Source organism: Centroberyx gerrardi, chromosome 18 (assembly GCF_048128805.1).
Source record: "Centroberyx gerrardi isolate f3 chromosome 18, fCenGer3.hap1.cur.20231027, whole genome shotgun sequence".
NCBI lineage: Eukaryota > Metazoa > Chordata > Actinopteri > Beryciformes > Berycidae > Centroberyx > Centroberyx gerrardi.
In genome coordinates this window covers 15618906-15638218 of record NC_136014.1, presented here as the reverse complement: position 1 = coordinate 15638218, position 19313 = coordinate 15618906, and the positions used below count along the sequence as shown (strand labels likewise).

Sequence of the window (19313 nt, the reverse complement as noted above, 5' to 3'; positions counted from 1 at the left end):
TTCTAGAAGGTAAAGAAAAACAGAGCGAGAGACAGAAAGACAGTGAGGCAAATCAGTTAATGTTAGGAGACAAAACTAAAAGTGAATCTCTACCATTACCATTAATTAATTTATGTTTGTATTTACATTGTGAATTGATTGAATTGTATGAGAACTGATCCCAGCCCTTGTTTGTACCCACAGAATACAAAATAAGTTGAATTAGGGTGTTATACCAGATTCAACCACCGGGTGTCAGTAGACACCAGAACCCAGACATTGAGAGTTTCACCTCACACAGAAAAATGCTGTTATCCCTTCATATGCAATACAACCATACAACCTTGTCATTCAACTAAACCATAACTTAAGAAGTACATGTGTCAACACAGGCTGTAACACTTGATTCAGGCTAGAATATAATAAGACACTTTCCAAGCTGTGGTCAGACAGTAAAACATATTTGTTGTGATACTGCAGACAAACATCTAACGCCAGCTGAACATCATCTAACTATTCTCATATCAAACCTGAATAAATTTAATGAAATCACACTCAGTTAACAAACAAATAAACAGTTTGTCATTGTGAACACTGAAAAAACGTGGACAGTGAATAAACATTCAAAAGTACACAAAACCAATCCCATGCAATAATTTATATAGAAGTCCCTAAGTTTCTGTGGTGTGACCAACAGGATTATATCCTGCTCCAAGTCTAACTAACCAGAAACTGCTATAGTGGCTCTCACTTCCTGTTTTGGATCTTGGCTGAGGCAAATAGCTCAATCGACCTTTCATTCTGCTCTGTTCTGTGAAATTTATACCAACGTCAGGTCAACACATCAGCCTCAAATTCAGCAGTTGTGAAAAAGCTTCTGCAAGACATTTCCACAGCATGGTGACATCAGTTTCTAGTCCTCTTAAAGGTTTGCTCTGCTCTCTCTTTCTCTCTCTCCTCTCTTAATGATTGACCCAATGCCTGAGAGACAATTAAGAAGTTATCAGTACAGTCTAATATTCAACACACACACACACACACACACACACACACACATACACACACACACACACACAAACTAGCTACGACCTGTTTGGCTATCACTTATTCGTCACGACTTGCGTCCAATTCTTACAACAACAGAGCATTTCAAAGTGGTTTTGCATATATTTGCATGACAATATATTTGAACCGGTACACCCGCCCTGTTTACTGTAACTACACCACTGGCTCTGTCCCAAGCACTGACACAAACACTGTATGTGCATATATCAAGCATTATGACTTGTACGACTACAATTGCTGAAGGTCTGTGCATTATTAGTGTGTTAATAAAACTACTTCTAAATCTACTACTGCAGCTGTTGAAGAAGTGAATGTACATCCGTGTGTGTGTGTGTGTGTGTGTGTACAGGTATGTGACTCACCGGTAGTTTGTCGTCAGGTGACTGCGGAGTGTTAGCGCTAGTGTTGACCTTTAACCGTTGATGGTGGTCCCTGTAACTGAGGGCCTGCTCCGAAAATGACACTTCAACGTTCAGCTCTGTCTCCGTTTCTATGGAAACACACACACACACACACACAAAGACATATATGGACACACCTGTACACAGCAGAAGTGAGTGATAGGCCCACACAAGTAGAGTAATACAAATGTGTTTCTGCAGTCATATACACACAGACAGTTAATGTGTTTAATTTCAGTTTAATCCCACAGTGTTTAAAGTCACTTCAGCAGAAAGAGGAAGAGAGAGGAAGAGTGTTTTCTGCCTTGCAATCAGACTCATCCTGTTATTTTACTGTACTGTTTACTGTACTACCTATTCTGTTCCATTCAATTAAATAAACCCTCACTTTTAGGCCTTTACTTGACATTTTTATCCCCTTACAGTGATTTACAGCATGTAGAACTGTAGAATACATCAGTAATCATAAATCATCCTAATCTTGTGCAGCCCAGTAATAAAGAAGTAATCGAGTTTCGTTCCATTGTTTTCTATTCCACGCCACTGTACATCATTTTCTCTTGTATTCCATTTTACGCTAGCCACAAACAACACTTCCTCTAAGCATCCGCTGAGCTCTGTAGGTTAAAAAAACAACTGCTCAGTAGATACAGGGAATAATGCTCCATTCTATTCTATTCCATTCTATCCTGAAGTCTGTGCCAGAGTTGAGAGGCAAAGTTTATTCCAGCTTCTATTAGTCATTTCCCATGTTGACTCAGTGTGAGTGTTTGTGTATCTGTGCGTGTCTGCCTGTGTGTGTGTGTGTGTGTGTGTGTGTGTGCGCGCGCCTGTATGTATGTGTGTCACATACCAGCTGAAGTCACGTCTTTTTGTCCATTTTCACTTCCCTCTTTGAGTTTATTAGGCTCCTCATCCTACAGCGTAACATACAACACACACAGAGTCACATACAGTATAATGTTCAACAAAACACACAAGCACACACACGCACACACACACACACACACACACACACACACACACACACACACATATTTCCTCCTCCCCATTTGAGTGTCTTCATGTTACATATTATCCTGTCTGTTAATTAGTGGACAAACTGTGTTTCTAACTGTCTGTGTCTGTGTGTGTGTGTCCTAACCTTTTCAGGTGGTCTGAATATATCCCGGACGTCGGGAACGTGTTGACGGTTGCGTCGTCGTAGCAACGTCTGCTGTAGTGATGTCACGCGACGTTCTACGGCCGCCGCCTGAGTTCTAGTCAGAGTAGAAAGGAACACGGCGCTGTCTTCCTCCTGTCAATCAAAATATCAATAAGGTTCATCATCAGTCAGGCAATAGGTATTCTATCTATCTATCTATCTATCTATCTATAATATACTCTTACTTATATAGGAGGTTCCAAAGTGTGGCATACATAAGGAGTATATGAGCATATTTCCATTCATTTACTGATATAAACTGCAATTATGACATTGATCAACTATGAGCAAACACTGAATAAGTCAATAAGTCGCAGATGATTGGCACCTGATCCTGGTCGGCTGCCAGTGAATCATCAAACAGCCTCGCTAGTCCCGCCTCTGTCAGCCACGCCTCCTCCTGCTCTCCCTCTGAAACAATGAATGACAGAGACAAAAATAAAAAGGAAAGATGAGTCATTTTGATTTAGCGCATTTTTTTCCCTGAGAGGCTTTACTAGCACCCTTTTTGTGTCCCCAAACACCACAAAATGAGGGAGAAAGGGGGAGAAGGAAGGAGGGAAACGGAGGAAAAAGGGGGACAGGAGCCTCTATTCTTCACCATATGAGACAACCAGACAGTGCCACAGGTGCAGGAAGGGGAAAGGAGGGACCGCATACAGAGCTGGACACATACAGGATGTGTGTGCTTGTTTCAGAGAACAATAGCTAGTCTTGAAAACTATAAACTATAAAAAGACCATAAATATTTAGAGGAGTATGTACGCTTCATGTACAAGGTGACACAGAGAGACAGTCGGCAGTTTCTGCACAAGTCTGAACAGGCCGTGTTGCTTCCCCACATCTCTCTCTCTCTCACACACACACACACTTTACATACACAATTCCACCTCAGAACAGGTCTCTACAGATCACACTGCTTTAAAACAAGCTGCACGGCAAGTTTGATCATTTAATTTGAATAGATAATAAATATATTCAAATTTTTATGGTATTTGTCAAATCCCTTTCTATCTCTTACTGCGTCTGTTTTTATTCATTGATATCTCAGTTGTGAGGCCCAGATTTCAGCTTCCTATCGACTGCAGCATGCGTGCAACTACAACTTGAACTTGTTCATATCACATCGTCCTTAATCTCTATGATCAAATCAAAAAATAAGAGAGAGAGAGAGTATGTGAACCCACTGCCAATCCGTAGTTACTGGTGTCATTTTGAATCGAAATGGCATCTGATGGCCCAGAAATACAGTAGCTGAGCGGTTAAATTCCCAGCCTCTGGAATGACACATATGCCCCGACTAGTTTTCTCTTCTGTATGTAAACTTCTCTGCCTCGCTACTTTCCCACTGTCTACATAAAGAATAAAAACACTCAAGGTGAGAGGACTGCCCCCTCTGTATATAGCAGTAGATGTAAGAAAAGGGACAGTTTATCTCCTCTCGGTTCAGAGGTGAAAGGTGTATCCATGGACACAGCTTATCATACCCTCAGGAATTTTCTGCTGCTCCTCCTCTTGCACTTCCCCTTCTCCTCCTCCGTCTCCTCTCCCCGCTCCTTCTCCTGAGCGAGTGATATTCTCCACCTCCTTCCAATAGTCGTCCATCGCCAGCTCATCCAGAGAGTCCTGGAAGAAACACGAAGATATATGCATGGATACATACACACACAAAGAGACATGGAGACAGCGATACAGCGACAAACACATTCAAAGACAGACATGTGTGCACACACTCATACAGACACGTACACAATCTCACACTCACTCAGACTAAGATGCAGAGATATATAACGAGACAAGCATGCAAACAGATACATACAGTACATACAGGAACAGACATAGACACAAATTGCCCCTAAATGCGCAAATAAAACACACAAAAAGAAAAGAAAATAGAACTAACAGCAGACTGAAGATTTTACAAGACTCACAGAAACATGCACACGATGTACAGCCAGTCTGCACAAGTCTAAACAGAGCTGATAGCAGGCTGTGCTGCTTCTCCGGATGCCCCTCTCACACATACACATATACACACATACACAGACACACACACACACATTTTACATAAACCAGCTACAATTTAAACAGACCTCAGAACAGGTCTCTGCTTTTCCACAAAGGGTATTTAAGTTTAAGTTTTAAGTTTTGTTCAAGTCCCTTTTTATTTATTATTACCGAGTCTCTACGATGTTGCGAACACATCGGCCGTGCTCAATCTCATTATAATCAACTGGACGACCCAAAATACATCCAACAACAGTTTGCCTGCCAACCAATCCCCTTGTAAAATTTCAACAGTTACATTTTAGGCATTTATAGCAGACGCTCCTATCCAGAGTGACTTATTACCACAAACATCCTAGTAAAAGGCAACAATTACAAGGGAAGGCAATACATCACTGACAACTAGAAACCTAAGATACAGCAAGAGCATGTAAGATATAGCAAAGAGCAGGGATTAAATACTGGTAAAGTGCAATAACAAGTGCTAAAAATAAGACAACAATGAAATGCAATAACTTCAAGAAATGACAAGTACTGGCAGCAGGAGCAAGGTTCAGGTGGAGCAGGGTTGGATATCAAAAACCAGTTTCACCTCTGAATTTATAAGAAAATAATGGAATTGGAATTGATAATACAATATAAGAATCACACTGTTCTTTTACTTACATGTGTAAATCACTTTTTGAACTGCTTAATGCTGGATGACCTGATTCATAGTCTTAAAACAAGAACTAAAAACCTGAGGAAATATTACTGAGTCAACAGACAGACTCAGAATAGGAACTGAAATTCTACACAATACCCTAGAGGGGGAGGAATGCCATGCATGAAATTTGTTTAAGGGTGTCCTGAGGAGATAATGATGACAGTGTATTTTATCTATAACATGGTTTTCTCACTCTGAAAGCACTGGATGAAGGGGCAAAGAGAAAGGCTCAAATCCAAAGGAGCACCAGCAGGATAAACATAGATGGCAGAGATAAATCACATGTAGCATAGAGTCACAAGCCAACACAGCAATTAAAAAGAGCAACAAATGAAAGGAAAACAAGTCATAATGAAGAGGTGCTAAAGGAGATGAAGTGTGTTGCCATTACTCACCCTTGAATTTCCGATCAAATCTATAGTTAAAGTAATAATCTGTGACATTTTCATATAAATTAATGTTCATTTTGCTGCTTTCTATCACCGACTGATATAACACAATAGTGATTCGACCTATACCCAGTTCATGAAAGCTTTTACATTTGCTGCTCTAATTACCCAGTGACGACTAGGTCTTTCCCAGGAAAAATGACCAAGTGTACAGGAAGTGAAGCATTTTGTGTTGCAGGCAGCAGCAACAGTGGTTTGTTTGGAACAAATAGAAGAAGAACTGGGTAGTTACCATGAGCAGCGATAGGAACCACGGCTGAACAGACAAAGAAAAGAGCGCCGCCTACAGAAACTCAAACTTCATCAAGAGAAAATCTATGGAAAACAACATTATCAGTACTGACCAAGTGACCTCTGTGAACTGCAGTGCAAAAACACCACAGCAATAACCGCTTAGCACCAAAGATGTCATCAAAAAAACACCACAAGAATCTCATGAATTGCCACTTGAACAAGGTGGATGTTTTTTTATAAAAATATCTGCTCAGAAGCGTGCTACTACCCCTTTTCATCATATCATTCACCACCTACCTGGGAGTTGCAACGCTGACATGCGGGCCGCGGTCTTGGCCTGGGACTGCAGCTGGAGCTGAGCCTGGGGCTGGAGCCTGGTTTGGGGCTGGAGCCTGGTTTGGGGCTGGAGCCTGGCTTGGGGCTGGAGGAGGGCTGAGGGCAGGGGGTGGAGGCCGGGTTGGGGACCGACAGTGGGTCGGCGCTGGTGGTTTTGGTATCGCTGGTGGTATTGGTACCGCTGGTGGTATTGGCAGGTCTGTCTCCATGTTGTGCGTTCTGGTTCTGTTGCACACTGTAGTGGCCCGTTCTGCGGCTATAAGAGAGAGAGACAGGTGGTTATGTAGGCGGATAAGTGGTCAGATGAAGACACATACACAGACTGGCCAGACAGAAACAGAAAAACATTGTGGACAGTCCTATGAGAGTGAGAGAAAGACAAACGGTTATACAGACAGGCAGACAGACCAGAAACTGTAGTGGCATGGTCTATGGACTACTGAAGGGACAGAGAGCAACAGAGGGGTAGTTGGAGAGACAGACAGGCAAGTAGACAGATAATGAAGTGGCCTGTTCTATAAGTGAAAGGCAAGGATTCAAGACAGACAGACCGGTAGATGGAATAGTTATAACTACAAGAGAGAAACATACAGACAAGCTGTTAGACAGAGAGACAGACAGTAGGTCAGTCAGACAGACAGAGAGACAGGCAAACAGTTAAAGTCAAACTATGTAAGAATTTCACTTTAATCTAGCCTACAATCTATGTTGGTGGAGGGATGAACTTCAGCGCATAGGGGAGAAATAACATTATCCCCAATCTATTTATAATGATCATCTAGTCTTTTGGCAAAAGCCTTGCTAACACACATCAATAATTGGTGAATGTGGTCTGTTCTGATGTGCCATTGCAAAATTATGAATCTTGATGGTATTAATCTATAGCTCCCAAGCCCTGGAGTGTAACCCACACTGATCCTCAGCCATTACTGTGTTTCACTTTCTGCAGTGTTGCACTTTGCACCATGTTTGTAGTAGCATTATGATAGAAGCCATACCACATGGCCATGTATTATTTCTGCAGATCCTATCGTAAATATACCTCTCCTAACTGACCTGTGTTGAGAACTGGCTGTATTTGTTTTGCGCGGTGAGGAGGTGTGTATGGAGCGGCTTGGAAAGGGAGTTGGAGACAGGTTTTGTCTTTGTTTTGATTTAGATTCGTCATTCACCTTTGCGCCTGCAGGGGGTGCTATTTTACATAAATCTTACACAGTCCTATGACTAACAGAGAAATGGGTGGTGAGACAGAAAGACAGTCAGTGAGTCAGACAAACAGAAGCAGCCCTCAGTTTCTAACCAAAGACTAGCCAGCAGCATGTTGAATTCCCAGCCTGTCAACTAATGAGGAAAACATCAGCAGGGGACTAAGAATAGCAGCTAGTCTCACAGCCTGGGCTTCCCTTTGCTAGCTTAGCAAAGGATAGCTTAGCTCAGCATAGTCTAGCCTGGCTTAGTATAATTTAGCCTAGCCTTGCCAAGAGGGGATCAAGCATAGCTGCCATTGCTAATCATAGCATCATGGTTTGGGATGACCACATACAAGGTTATAATGTTTGCCTTTGTGCATGGTTAACAAACACACACACACATACACACACAGTCCTAGATCTGAAACTACCACCCGCAGGTCGACACATTTAGTCAGCACAGTTACACAACTTTATGATGCCATGTACAGTTATGGGAAGACTGTATGTTTGCTGCTGAAATTGCAAATGCAAATTAATGCAAATACACAAGCACACATGGCAAGAGTGAGGTCATTAAATTCATTTGAGAAACATTAGAGATTCATTAAATCTTACGGGATGATAAAATGCCAATCTTCACCTGCTGATATAGCCTAGCATCACATGGCATACTAAGTGGGTTAACTCACTCAATGGACCCAATTGACGTGTGATAACATACTAACTCTGGAGCTGCTCTATAGCAAATGAATGGGACAAACTTCATAGGTTCAATGTTTGTCAAAACTGGGACACTGTAATGAGCTTTGCTCTGTAGTAGTGTTATCAGGTCATCACTAGAAAATGTACTCTTACCCCCAGGAAAATGCCCCTGGGTGCTCTCACAATCACCTTTAACATCTCACCTGATTCACTGATTCTCTGCAGAGTGACTCTCTATGACTGCAAGGTGTACACAAACATGCTCATGCCTACAGTGTCCCAGGCAGGTTTCTGTTAACAGCTACACATGTCAGATGTCTGACTGTGTCTGGGACAAAGGAGGACATTACTACTACTACTGCTACTACTGCTACTACTGCTGCTGCTGCTACTACTACTACTACTACTACTACTACTACTACTACTACTACTACTACTACTACTACTACTACTACTGCTGCTGCTGCTGCTGCTGCTGCTGCTGCTGCTGCTGCTGCTGCTGCTGCTGCTACTACTACTACTACTACTACTACTACTACTGCTACTACTGCTACTGCTGCTGCTGCTGCTGCTACTACTACTACTACTACTACTACTACTACTACTGCTGCTGCTGCTGCTGCTGCTGCTGCTGCTACTACTACTACTACTGATAACAATAATAATAGCTAAAAGAATGACAACAAGAAGAAAAAGGTCCAAATCTTAATACATCAAGTCATCAAAATGCATTACCCAAGTGAAGATGGTGCACTTTCAGTACAGCTAATACAGCAATAATGTTGATAGAGGTGTTGGTAAAATGAGGAGCAATGGCATTGGTAAAGAACAACATGACAAAAATACGGCATTGTATATATTTTGATATGCCTCTTCTCTATGCTCTTTGGTTCAGTTGATGTCTCACTGGTTGTCCCTTCTGCTGTGACAGGAAGTTAGGCTACATTATCAAACGGACAACAGTGCACATTCTCTCTCTTTCTTCCTCTCCAATTGTCTTTCTCTTCCTTTTTCTCTTCCTCTCACTGTCTATCATTCTCCATTTCTCTCCTTTGTGCGTTTTTCTCTCTCACTTCAAGTTTTGCAGTCATCTTTTCCCCGGCACAGGCTACTTTTATAGTACAACTGAGTCACTGTGTTCAGTAGGCCTGTGGTTTCTTAAACTATGTGCCCCTTGCCAGCTGGTGGTAGTCAAGCTGAGAGGTTGCTGTCAACAGTTTTGTCATATATATCCATCTATCATCTTCAGTCTAATCTATCTGTGTTTAAGCACACTGTCAGAAAAAAGGCACAGAGTTGTACCATTTGTCACTGGGGCTGCAAATGCTGCAACTCTGTACCTTATTTCTATATATTTGAGTAAGATTCACAGAAAGTTGTGAAGTCCTGTATAATTAAAGGTCAAAGTTGTCAACTCAAACATAATATCTCAGACACCACTGGAGCCATTTTGACAAAATGTTGGAGACATGACGCATTTTGGCACTGTGTTCTGACATTACACTGACTGACTTGATGGGGATTCAAATGGCCGCTATTACACCACTGGTCCAATTTGATGAAACTTGGATGGATGACGCATCTTGTTACTGATTGGTCCAAGGGGTGTTGTGCATCATTTGTGGGGGACGACATACTTTTTCTCTTTATGGGGTGAGGTTAAGAATAGTTAACAAGATGTGTCAATTACACTAGCAGATGACTGTTCAGTCACTGGGAAATGAGTGTACTTCAAGAACAAAAGGCCTTTAATAGGAATAAAGGCCTCTAATAGAAGTAAAAGATAGATGTTAAATGGTCAATCACCAAAAATGACAGCTGTTGTGTTACAGGTTGCAAACAAAGTTGAGAATAACACATCATCTAACTGCCCAGAAAGGAAGTAGTAAATAAGAAGTAAAGGAAATGATTTTTCCTCAAATGAACCATTTACCTCTGAAACATGAATTAGCCTGTAGGCTGCTATGGAAGTCAAAATACCACCATCAAGTTGACGTCATGTTAATCAACTTGGAATTAACAGCACAGCATTACACCGAGAACCCATGTTGAGCCAAGGCCACATACCACAGCAGACCTCCCGCCACACACAGGCACACACACACACACACACACACACACACACACACACACAGCACATACTCATAAAGAAATAAAAAACATTGGTAAATATAGACACACACGCTCATAGGCATGCTCAACACACGCATACACACACACAAAAGGATTACGCAAAAAGTATTAGACATTTCACCTACAATTGACAATAACAACCTCCTTCTTCCTTCTACCGGTCCCTATTCTTTCCCTCCCCTCTCCACTCCTCCTCTCTTCTCCTTTACTTCCTCTCCTCCTACACCTCTTCAGGGGCCTTCTGTCATCTCCTCTTCCCCCCATTCTGGATTTTGCCCCCAGTTTTCTTCCATCTCTCTTCCTCTGCTCTCTTCTAGCCATCCTTTCCTTTCCACCCTCCTCCCACTCCTCCCGGTGGGACTTGGTCTTGGCCTGGTGTGATAACACAAGGAGGAACATGCTGCCCGACTCCTCTCTGTCCCTCTTTGTGTTGATAATAGTAAACTTGTGGAGACATTCCAATGACTCTGCCTCACTGCTGACTGCCTCACCAATATTAACTTTTTCCTGTGTGAAAACCAGAAAACATGTCCTTGTTTTCGCACTATACTTGAGGACTTCTAGACCTTGCAACCAGAGTTAAACCTGGCAGACGCACACACACACACACACACACACACACACACACAATCGGTTAATGATTTACTTCCATCCACAGCTATAAATAAAGAATGGTTTGACCAAGACATAAATCAGAGCTTAGCAAACACACACACAGATACATTTACGTACATTTGTCTATGTTGGTAGTACAACATCTTAAATTATTGAAGATGTTTTGAAGTGGATTATTCATTCAGGTATATTCTACAACACAACAGACTGAATGTTGAATATTAAATGTGAGACCAGTGAAGATGGAAACAGTGGTGCTATGCCTAGCTGCCTAAGCCCACTGTGTGAAACTTTGTCACCAATGCGTTTACATTGACCTCAATGCATTTGTACCATTTCTCAGCCAACAAAATAGCAGTATATGGAGTGGATTTGTGCTGGATATATTACATAAGGGCTGTTGTGGGTATTTTCTAGCATTAATCCAAATCTGTGTAATACACAACAAAGTGCCAAAGCTGATTGGAGAGAAGAGCAGTTATTGACCGGCTATAAAAGGCTCCGATACAAATGAGGCAGCTGCTCTGAATAATCTGATTGGATAAGACGTATATGCTTTGTACTCCATTTAACTATGATCTTATGGCGCAAGAAATCATATTTATAGCCATGTTAAAATTTAACCTTGTAGCTCCCATAAGTTGTTTTCGTTGACCACTTGGAGTGATTTACATACAGTAAAATAAATGAACAACAAACATGTGTGCTGTTTCTCACACACACACGCACACACACACATTATCTAATTCACACACTCAAAGATACACATGACCTAGCTCTCTCTTTCACACACACTCATAAATGTCAGGTGGGCTGCCCTTGTTAGTAAAACAAATACTGCATGCTTTCTCATGTACACTTTCATACATACGTAAGTAACCTTGAAAAGACACGCAGTGCCACACCTGAGTGTGTGTGTGTGTGTGTGTGTGTGTGTGTGTGATTGTTCTACTCTTTGCACCTTTATCTACACACCTCTCATATCAGCTGCTTAGAGCTCCCGACCAAGATAGAGAGAGAGTGTGTGTGTGTGTGTGCGTGCGTGTGTTTGTGTGTGTGTGTGAGTGAGTGTGTGTGTGTAGAGCACAAATGATGCAATAGGACCTGTACAAGTAAATCGCATGCGTCCAGATGCAAACAGTAATGGAAGGTAATATCATCATGCAAACAGCAAGCTAGATAGATTAGTAGAAGACTGAGTAAAGTTTTGAGAAGGTAAACTCAATGGTTTATTTGAGTCCACAAACTCTCTGTGCGTGTGTGTGTGTGTGTGTGTACACAGTGATTAAGTCTCACTCTAGTGACAAAGTTACCAAGTGAATTGAAACATCTTTAACATTGCACAAACAATAGCAGCAGCGTGAAAAGATGATACTGTAGAGTTAGAAAAGAAACAGAATTTGTTAGAAAGACAGATTTGTTAGAAAGTTAGATAGAACTTTAATAGAAACATTCATCTCTAGATTCAGCTTGAACCCTACAGGGTGAGCATCACGCAGCTGAGGAAATTTTGTGGCCGACATGAGAAGAGGGAAGAAGATAAGAAGTGTATGTGTGTGTGTGTGTGTTGTATTCCCATTCAGATCAACAGGTGCCAGCTGCCATCTGTGAGAGACAGAGACTGCCTCTGTTCTCCCCCCCTCAGTCAGTCACACACACACACACACAGGCGTGCACACAAACACACACATTGACACGCAGACACACACTTACTGGTCTCAGCCATGACCCACTGGCTACGCTACGTAATCTATGCCTCCATCTTTGCTGGAAGCCTGAATCAGTTGGATGCTTTGTCAGTCTTTGTGTCTCTGTCTGTCCCTCTATCTATATTTCTCTCTTTCTCGGTCCGTCTGTCTCCCTAGCTGTCTGTCTCTCTGGATGTATGTTGTTCCTTATGCCAGCCTGCCTATTTTTCCATTCTGTTAGCCTGTTCTGAGGTCCTGTTCACTGGGCTTGCCTACCCAGCCTTCCTTAACACTGATCTATCTGTATTTTGGCCACAAAACAGAGATGAGGTAGTGTGGTTCTGCTGGAAATCCAAAGCCCAGTCCATGCATGTTTGATGTCTGGCATGCAGTCATACTTTTCACAAGGAGCACAGCCCATCTGGGAATCTTCTCTGTGACCCTCTACAGGGACAGGGCCTGTGCAGCACTGTGACTGACAAATTCTGTTGCAGTATACAGTAGATTAGCCTGAACCCCCCCCAAGTGTTCAATGGGCTTTTTTGGCTGGCAGTGCTAAACAGATGCTTAGTGGGAAGCATTGGTCCCTAAGTGACTATGGAAAACACATTTGAAGCACAGCGTTCTTTTGTTAAATTTGAAATATTAATTTCTAGCGCTCTGAGCACTTAAAGACGACGATGTCAGTGCTGTCAGGAAACACTACATCGCGTCCTTTCCTTTCCAAATAACAGGAAAAAGCCGTGGCTGTGAGAGGCTCCCGGTGGACTCGTAACCTAAGGCTCCTTAGGTCGGATGTCCACAGCTGGTGTAAGGCCAACAACTTTCTGTCTGTCTGTCTCCTTCTCTCTGTCTCTCCTTTCCTAGCTAGGGGAAACAATGACCACAAAACTAAGCCTACAAGTCAACCTAGACAGGGCACACGTACACACACACACACACACACACACACATATACACACTGCTGTGGGAGGTGAGACAAAGGCAGGCTGTAATGTGATGCTGTTTTTTCTAGCTAGCTGGACAAGCCATCTGGAACAGACACACAGTCACCGACACACATATAGACACACACACACACACACACACATATACAGGATGTATACACACACAGGCAGGTGTGTCCGTCTGTACACCAGCTGGGCTTGTGTGTGTTGTTTACTTCTACTGCACCACAGTTGACAACAGTTATTTGCTGATCTAAACATGTACAGAACACACACACACACACACACACACACACACACACACACACACACAGTCAGCTCGGCCTACACGAATAAACAACAGAGAGTAACTGTACAGTCATTTCTATAAGAGCTTAGTTCCCATTCAGTTCTTCCTCTGTAGCAGCATTTCTTTATCTATGGCTCCAGACTCAAAATGGATCCCTTCTTCACTGTTAGCAGTCTAGAGAGAGTTATTGTGCCATGAAAACCATGAAAATAGTCAGTCATAAACATGGCAGCAACATAAGAATATAGCAGCAATAAAACGGCTACATTCTTTCAACATGGTCATGAAATCCAGTCTAGATTTGAGTGAATTCAGCCTCACCCTGGATCCCATCTCCCTTTCTCTCTCTCATCCAAATCACTTTATAGTATCATAACTGCATATACTTTTTGTATGGGTGACCCCAGTGAAAATCAAACCCCCTTTCCCCTGGCAGTGTTAGTGCCATCTCAATTGTTATTGAGATACTGCCACATGTAGTGTATAGGATCCATTCCTAGCTTTGAATTAAGCATGTTCCTTATGCAACAAGATGGGCTTGAATCAGCAGATAAACTAATATTTACATTGCTATTTATAGTTTTTCTACCCATCAAATCCATCTTTGTCTTGCACCTTGTATTCTCTGTGTAAAAGTCACAACATAAAGTCCTTGAGAGTTGTTTTGGCCACAGGGAGAACTGAATAGGCTGCAAACCAAAGTCCAATACAAAGATGCTGCATATAAACTAACTGGTTATTTTGATCATAGAAGTTGAACACTGAGTCACAGCAATGCTTTTCGCCCTGCACATTCTTAGGAAAGGGTTATCTTTTGACCTACAGTAGGCTAAGACAAAATATGGCCCAAATTATATGAGTAACCCTGCAAAATCTGGGCCAGTTAGGCAAAGTCAAAGTTAGCCTGAAGAATGTGCTGATGGGAAACATAGCCCAAGGCTAAAGGCGGAGTTAGTCCAAGGATAATTTAAAAAAAAGTTCCTGTGTACAGTTAACCAGGTTGTACAGTGTAGATAGTGCTGGGTTAAAGGTCTGGATGCAGCTAACACTGGGAAAGCTGGGGGGGTTTTCAAGGTGTTTTTAAGCTAGCATGCAGTCAACATTTCCCTCCAGCGCTGAAGTTCAAAAAGGAGAAAAATAACACTATCACTTTGACCTTTGCTCACTTGCGCTCTCTCTCTCTCTCTCTCTCTCTCTCTCTCTCTCTCACACACACACACACACACACACACACACACACACACACACACACCTCAAGCCTCTTTGCCAAGTACTATAGCCTACACTAGCATAAGAGATTAGGCTTTGTTTCATAGTGTCTTCAATTCAATTCAAAGCCTTAGCATGATAAGTCTATAAACGCCAAAGTAGCAGAAACAACAATCACACTTTCTCTCGTTCACTTACAGCATATTACTAAAAACAACTATAACCCTTTAATAAAGAAAGAGAAACAAAGATGGAATACATAATATCACATCATAGCTCACTAGGGCAATAATTTTACCACACAAAACTGTAAACTCACTATTGAGTACCACATATACACTTTAAATCCCCAAGTGAATAGTAATGTTATTGTGATTTTACAGTATGGACACACACACACACACACACACACACACACACACACACACACACGTCTCCCACCTAAGCGCAGACTCGGGGTCCTGGTTTGAGGAACACGGCGCACATAGTCCGTTTTTCGGCAACAGTTCCGCGTTGCTATGGTAACCCGTTAAAACCACTCCCTGGGACGCCTGCTGCTGACGACTCATGTTTCTCCTCCTTTTCTTCTTTCTTCTTCTGCTTGATGTACAGCTGACATCCAATCACCAGTGGATGGCAGACTCCTCTATCTATCTATCTATCTATCTATCTATCTATCTATCTATCTATCTATCTATCTCTCATCGCTTTCCGGTGAAGTGTTTTGTTGCCGACTCATGCTGACACCAAACTCTCCGGACGCCCCTCTTTCTTTTTTCCCTCCGGCTCCCTCTTGTTCCCGTCTTTCTTTACAACTTGTCTTTCTCTCTGTCCGCCTGTCTCTCTCTGAGAAAGACAGGGCAGGACGGGGGCGGGGCTTACAGATAGAATAGAGCCCGGGGATTGGCTGAAACTAGAGGGAAAGGGTTACAGTATCCTTGATGAGTTTCATAAGTCGTGGCGCCTCCTGCTGCGCACTGACGGTACTGACTCACCCTGGACAGTCCTGTGTCAACGTCTGCAATATTTCAACAGGGACTTTTTCAAAATGTGTCTCTGGTATTTAATAGTGACAATACTATACTTTATATATTGTTTAAAAAATGGAATCACATTATTTTCTGTAAATTCACATCTGCTTTCTTCAGATTCCTATATCCTTCTCATTGTTACACATTGCATAATTATCATAGATCTATTGCATTTCATATTTTGGCATATTCTCATAATGTGTGCATCTGTGTGTATGTATATACTGTATATATTTCTTATTTTTGGCTTATTTACATTTCATTTCTTTGCCTCAGTAAGTCCTACTGCTGTTATCTTGCACACCCTTATAATGTTGTAATCCTTTTTCCCATGTATGTTTATATAGCCCCCATTTGATATATTCTAGTTTTTGCTCCAGTTTTCTGTTCATGTTCTATTTTTTCTCAGCTATATCATATTAGTGTTTGCTGCTGCAATCTCCCCACAGGGATAATTAAAGTTTCCTCTTATCTTACTATAATATTCCTATAAGGAGTTTGCTGTGATTTTTGCATAGATACATGTTGTTATAGGATTGCTATAGTCCCATTTCATAAGGGGATGATAAGCTTGTGTGATGTATCACAGTAGTTATTATCCATAAGCTTGTGTGGTGTATCACAGTAGTTATTATCCATAAGCTTGTGTGATGTATCACAGTAGTTATTATCCATAAGCGTATGTGATGTATCACACAAGCTTATGGATAATAACTCATTATTTGGGATCATAACTCAACATTTGGGAATGTTACACACCTGAACCAGAAGCCAGAATTAAAAATGCAATGCAAAAATGCAAAAAAAAAAAAAAAAAAAAATCACATATAGGGTATTTCAGAATATGTTTAGATATACAGTATGTTTCAAAATATACAAAATGAGCCAAGAAAACGTATTTGAACATGACGATGACACAAGTATATTTTGGACACTGACAATACATTGTTCCCAGGTTCTGTTCACATTTATCTGCAAGTCTGTCCAAATATTGAAGAAGTGTTATCTACATTTGAGCATATTTTGAGCATGACTGTACAGGCTTAGGCATCCAGCTACAGTTGGTCACATACGGTTTGTTGAGATACAAACTGCTACTAAAACTGACCAGGGAGCGCACGCACACACACACACACACACACACAACCGCAAACATTCACAAACATGGGTCAGGGAGCGCAGGCGTGCACACACATCAACACAAATGTGCACACAGGAAGGTATGAATGCACACACCAATGTACAAGCACACACACACTCTCTTGCTCTGTCATACACAGTTTTCCTTACCTGAGGTGGAGGTAGTCGACGAGTTTGGAGACCATTGTGTGTGTGAGTGTGTGTCCACCCAGTCAAACTGTCTTTCAGAGAGCACGACACACTGACCACGTGCTGGGAGACGGTGTTGAGACACACACAGACAGACACGCACACACACTGAGATAAGTGGATTAGTCACAGGAGGCAATCAGATTTCTCCATTCCTCCCTCCATCCCTCCCCACTTCTGATCCCCTGCCCCCCTCCCTTCCCTTCCCCTCCCTTCTCTCCTCTCCACTCCTCCAGTACCTGCCGCTCTCTCCCTCCTCCCATCCTTTCAATTCCTCCTTCCTTCTCTTCCCTCCTACCACACTTTGCTCTCAACTCCTCTATCTGCCCCCCCCCCTCATCCCCTCATCTACTGTTAATCTTATTGATTGCTGTCTGTACTGTTACCTCCTCCTCCCGCTGAACAACACAACACTTTTTACATGGCCTCCTGCCCATGTTACAGCACCTTTAATCTCTACCCATGTGCCGCACCTGCTGATATTACATCACGTTTTATATCCTCATCCACAACAGAAGACTTTTTAAAATCTCTACCTGACCACAAACAACATATTCTGTATCCTCACCCCTATTACTACACATTTTGAAGATGATGCATATTTATAAAAGTAACATATTTGATTATCAGGGGATAATCAAATATGGGGGGAGAGAGAGCTCAGGGGAAACATCTCTGACCCAGTGACTGGATTATGAACATCCAGCTCATGTGCTTATTTACCAATTTATCTAAAGAAAGGCAAGAGATGTGTTCGTAGCGGAAAACATTTTTTTTAATTATTATTATCTCAACAGTGATCAGAACCCATGAAAATGTTGAAACATTATTAACACAAAAATAGAAATAATATTTAAGGGAGTTTAAAGCGAGAAGGTGACAACTTCATAGAAATATAGCCACTCAAAGCAAAACCAAAAAAAAAAAATTACTCCCCTTGGGAATCGTTGCAAATATTGTCCTGCCACAACATTATTTAGAAATGTGGGGTGTCCGAAAGGAAATTCTGTGAAGTATTATATTCAAACAACTGAAAAATCTAGTTTCTACAAGTAATCATTCCTCTTCAGTTGATGAGCCGTTACCCCAGTTGAAAAGCTGAAAACCTTTTAGAGAAACGAACTTTATAAACATCAGTACAACATTCTGTCCTTCACGGCATAAACAAAAACACAAACGTTTAAGTTATTACGTAGAATCTCCAATCGTGAAGAGAAAATTTGCTGTTCGCCTGGACAGCTGCTCTTTTCTCCATCATCTGCAACACATAATCTTTTTATTAATCATGTCACATCATCTTTCTCTGCTTGTTTCATTATAATCACCGCCCTAGTTATGTAGTGCTATACTGTAGGTCAAATCACCCCATTCACACTAAGTTGCAATGTTCCGGCTAGACAGGTTACATGTGTCTACATCCAGTGAATTTGTCTTCTTGTGCGTTCACATCATCATCAGGTCATCAACTACATTCTACAATATAATCATGCAGTCGTCACGCTCTCGGTGTGTTAATCAATGAGACACTGTAGCATTTACTTTATCTTGTACTGTCAAAGCAATGCTAATGTTTCCAAGGCGTCAGAAGCAACCACCTGTCAAACAAGAGGCAGTTTAGCTGTCCAATGTCCCGCCATGTAATCACCATGATATATTAAACACGAGTTCTGCTAGTAATTCTATTAATTAAGCTAATTATTGCATTAATTAGCAAATATTTCTATGTCAACAGATGGTATTAAATATGCACTCCATATCTTAAAGCATTAAGGAGATAGTCGTTCCAAGAAAATCTG

The 19313-nt window shown here is 41.7% G+C and overlaps 1 protein-coding gene across 1 annotated transcript in view; it reads right to left on the bottom strand.

Annotated features, from left to right (window-relative positions):
- The window catches only part of arhgap18 (Rho GTPase activating protein 18), a 21158-nt gene extending 5177 nt beyond the window's left edge, over positions 1-15981 (bottom strand). The window contains exons 1-8 of the mRNA XM_071907077.2: positions 15599-15981; positions 6343-6637; positions 4137-4275; positions 2978-3060; positions 2590-2742; positions 2299-2362; positions 1407-1534; positions 1-2 (exon numbers count right to left, since the gene is read on the bottom strand). The exon at positions 1-2 is cut by the window's left edge and continues 70 nt beyond it. Of these exons, the coding sequence (XP_071763178.1) occupies positions 1-2; positions 1407-1534; positions 2299-2362; positions 2590-2742; positions 2978-3060; positions 4137-4275; positions 6343-6637; positions 15599-15726 (992 nt within the window). The 5' untranslated portion in view covers positions 15727-15981. The remainder of the gene's footprint in view (positions 3-1406; positions 1535-2298; positions 2363-2589; positions 2743-2977; positions 3061-4136; positions 4276-6342; positions 6638-15598) is intronic.
- Between the last annotated feature and the right edge of the window lie 3332 nt (positions 15982-19313).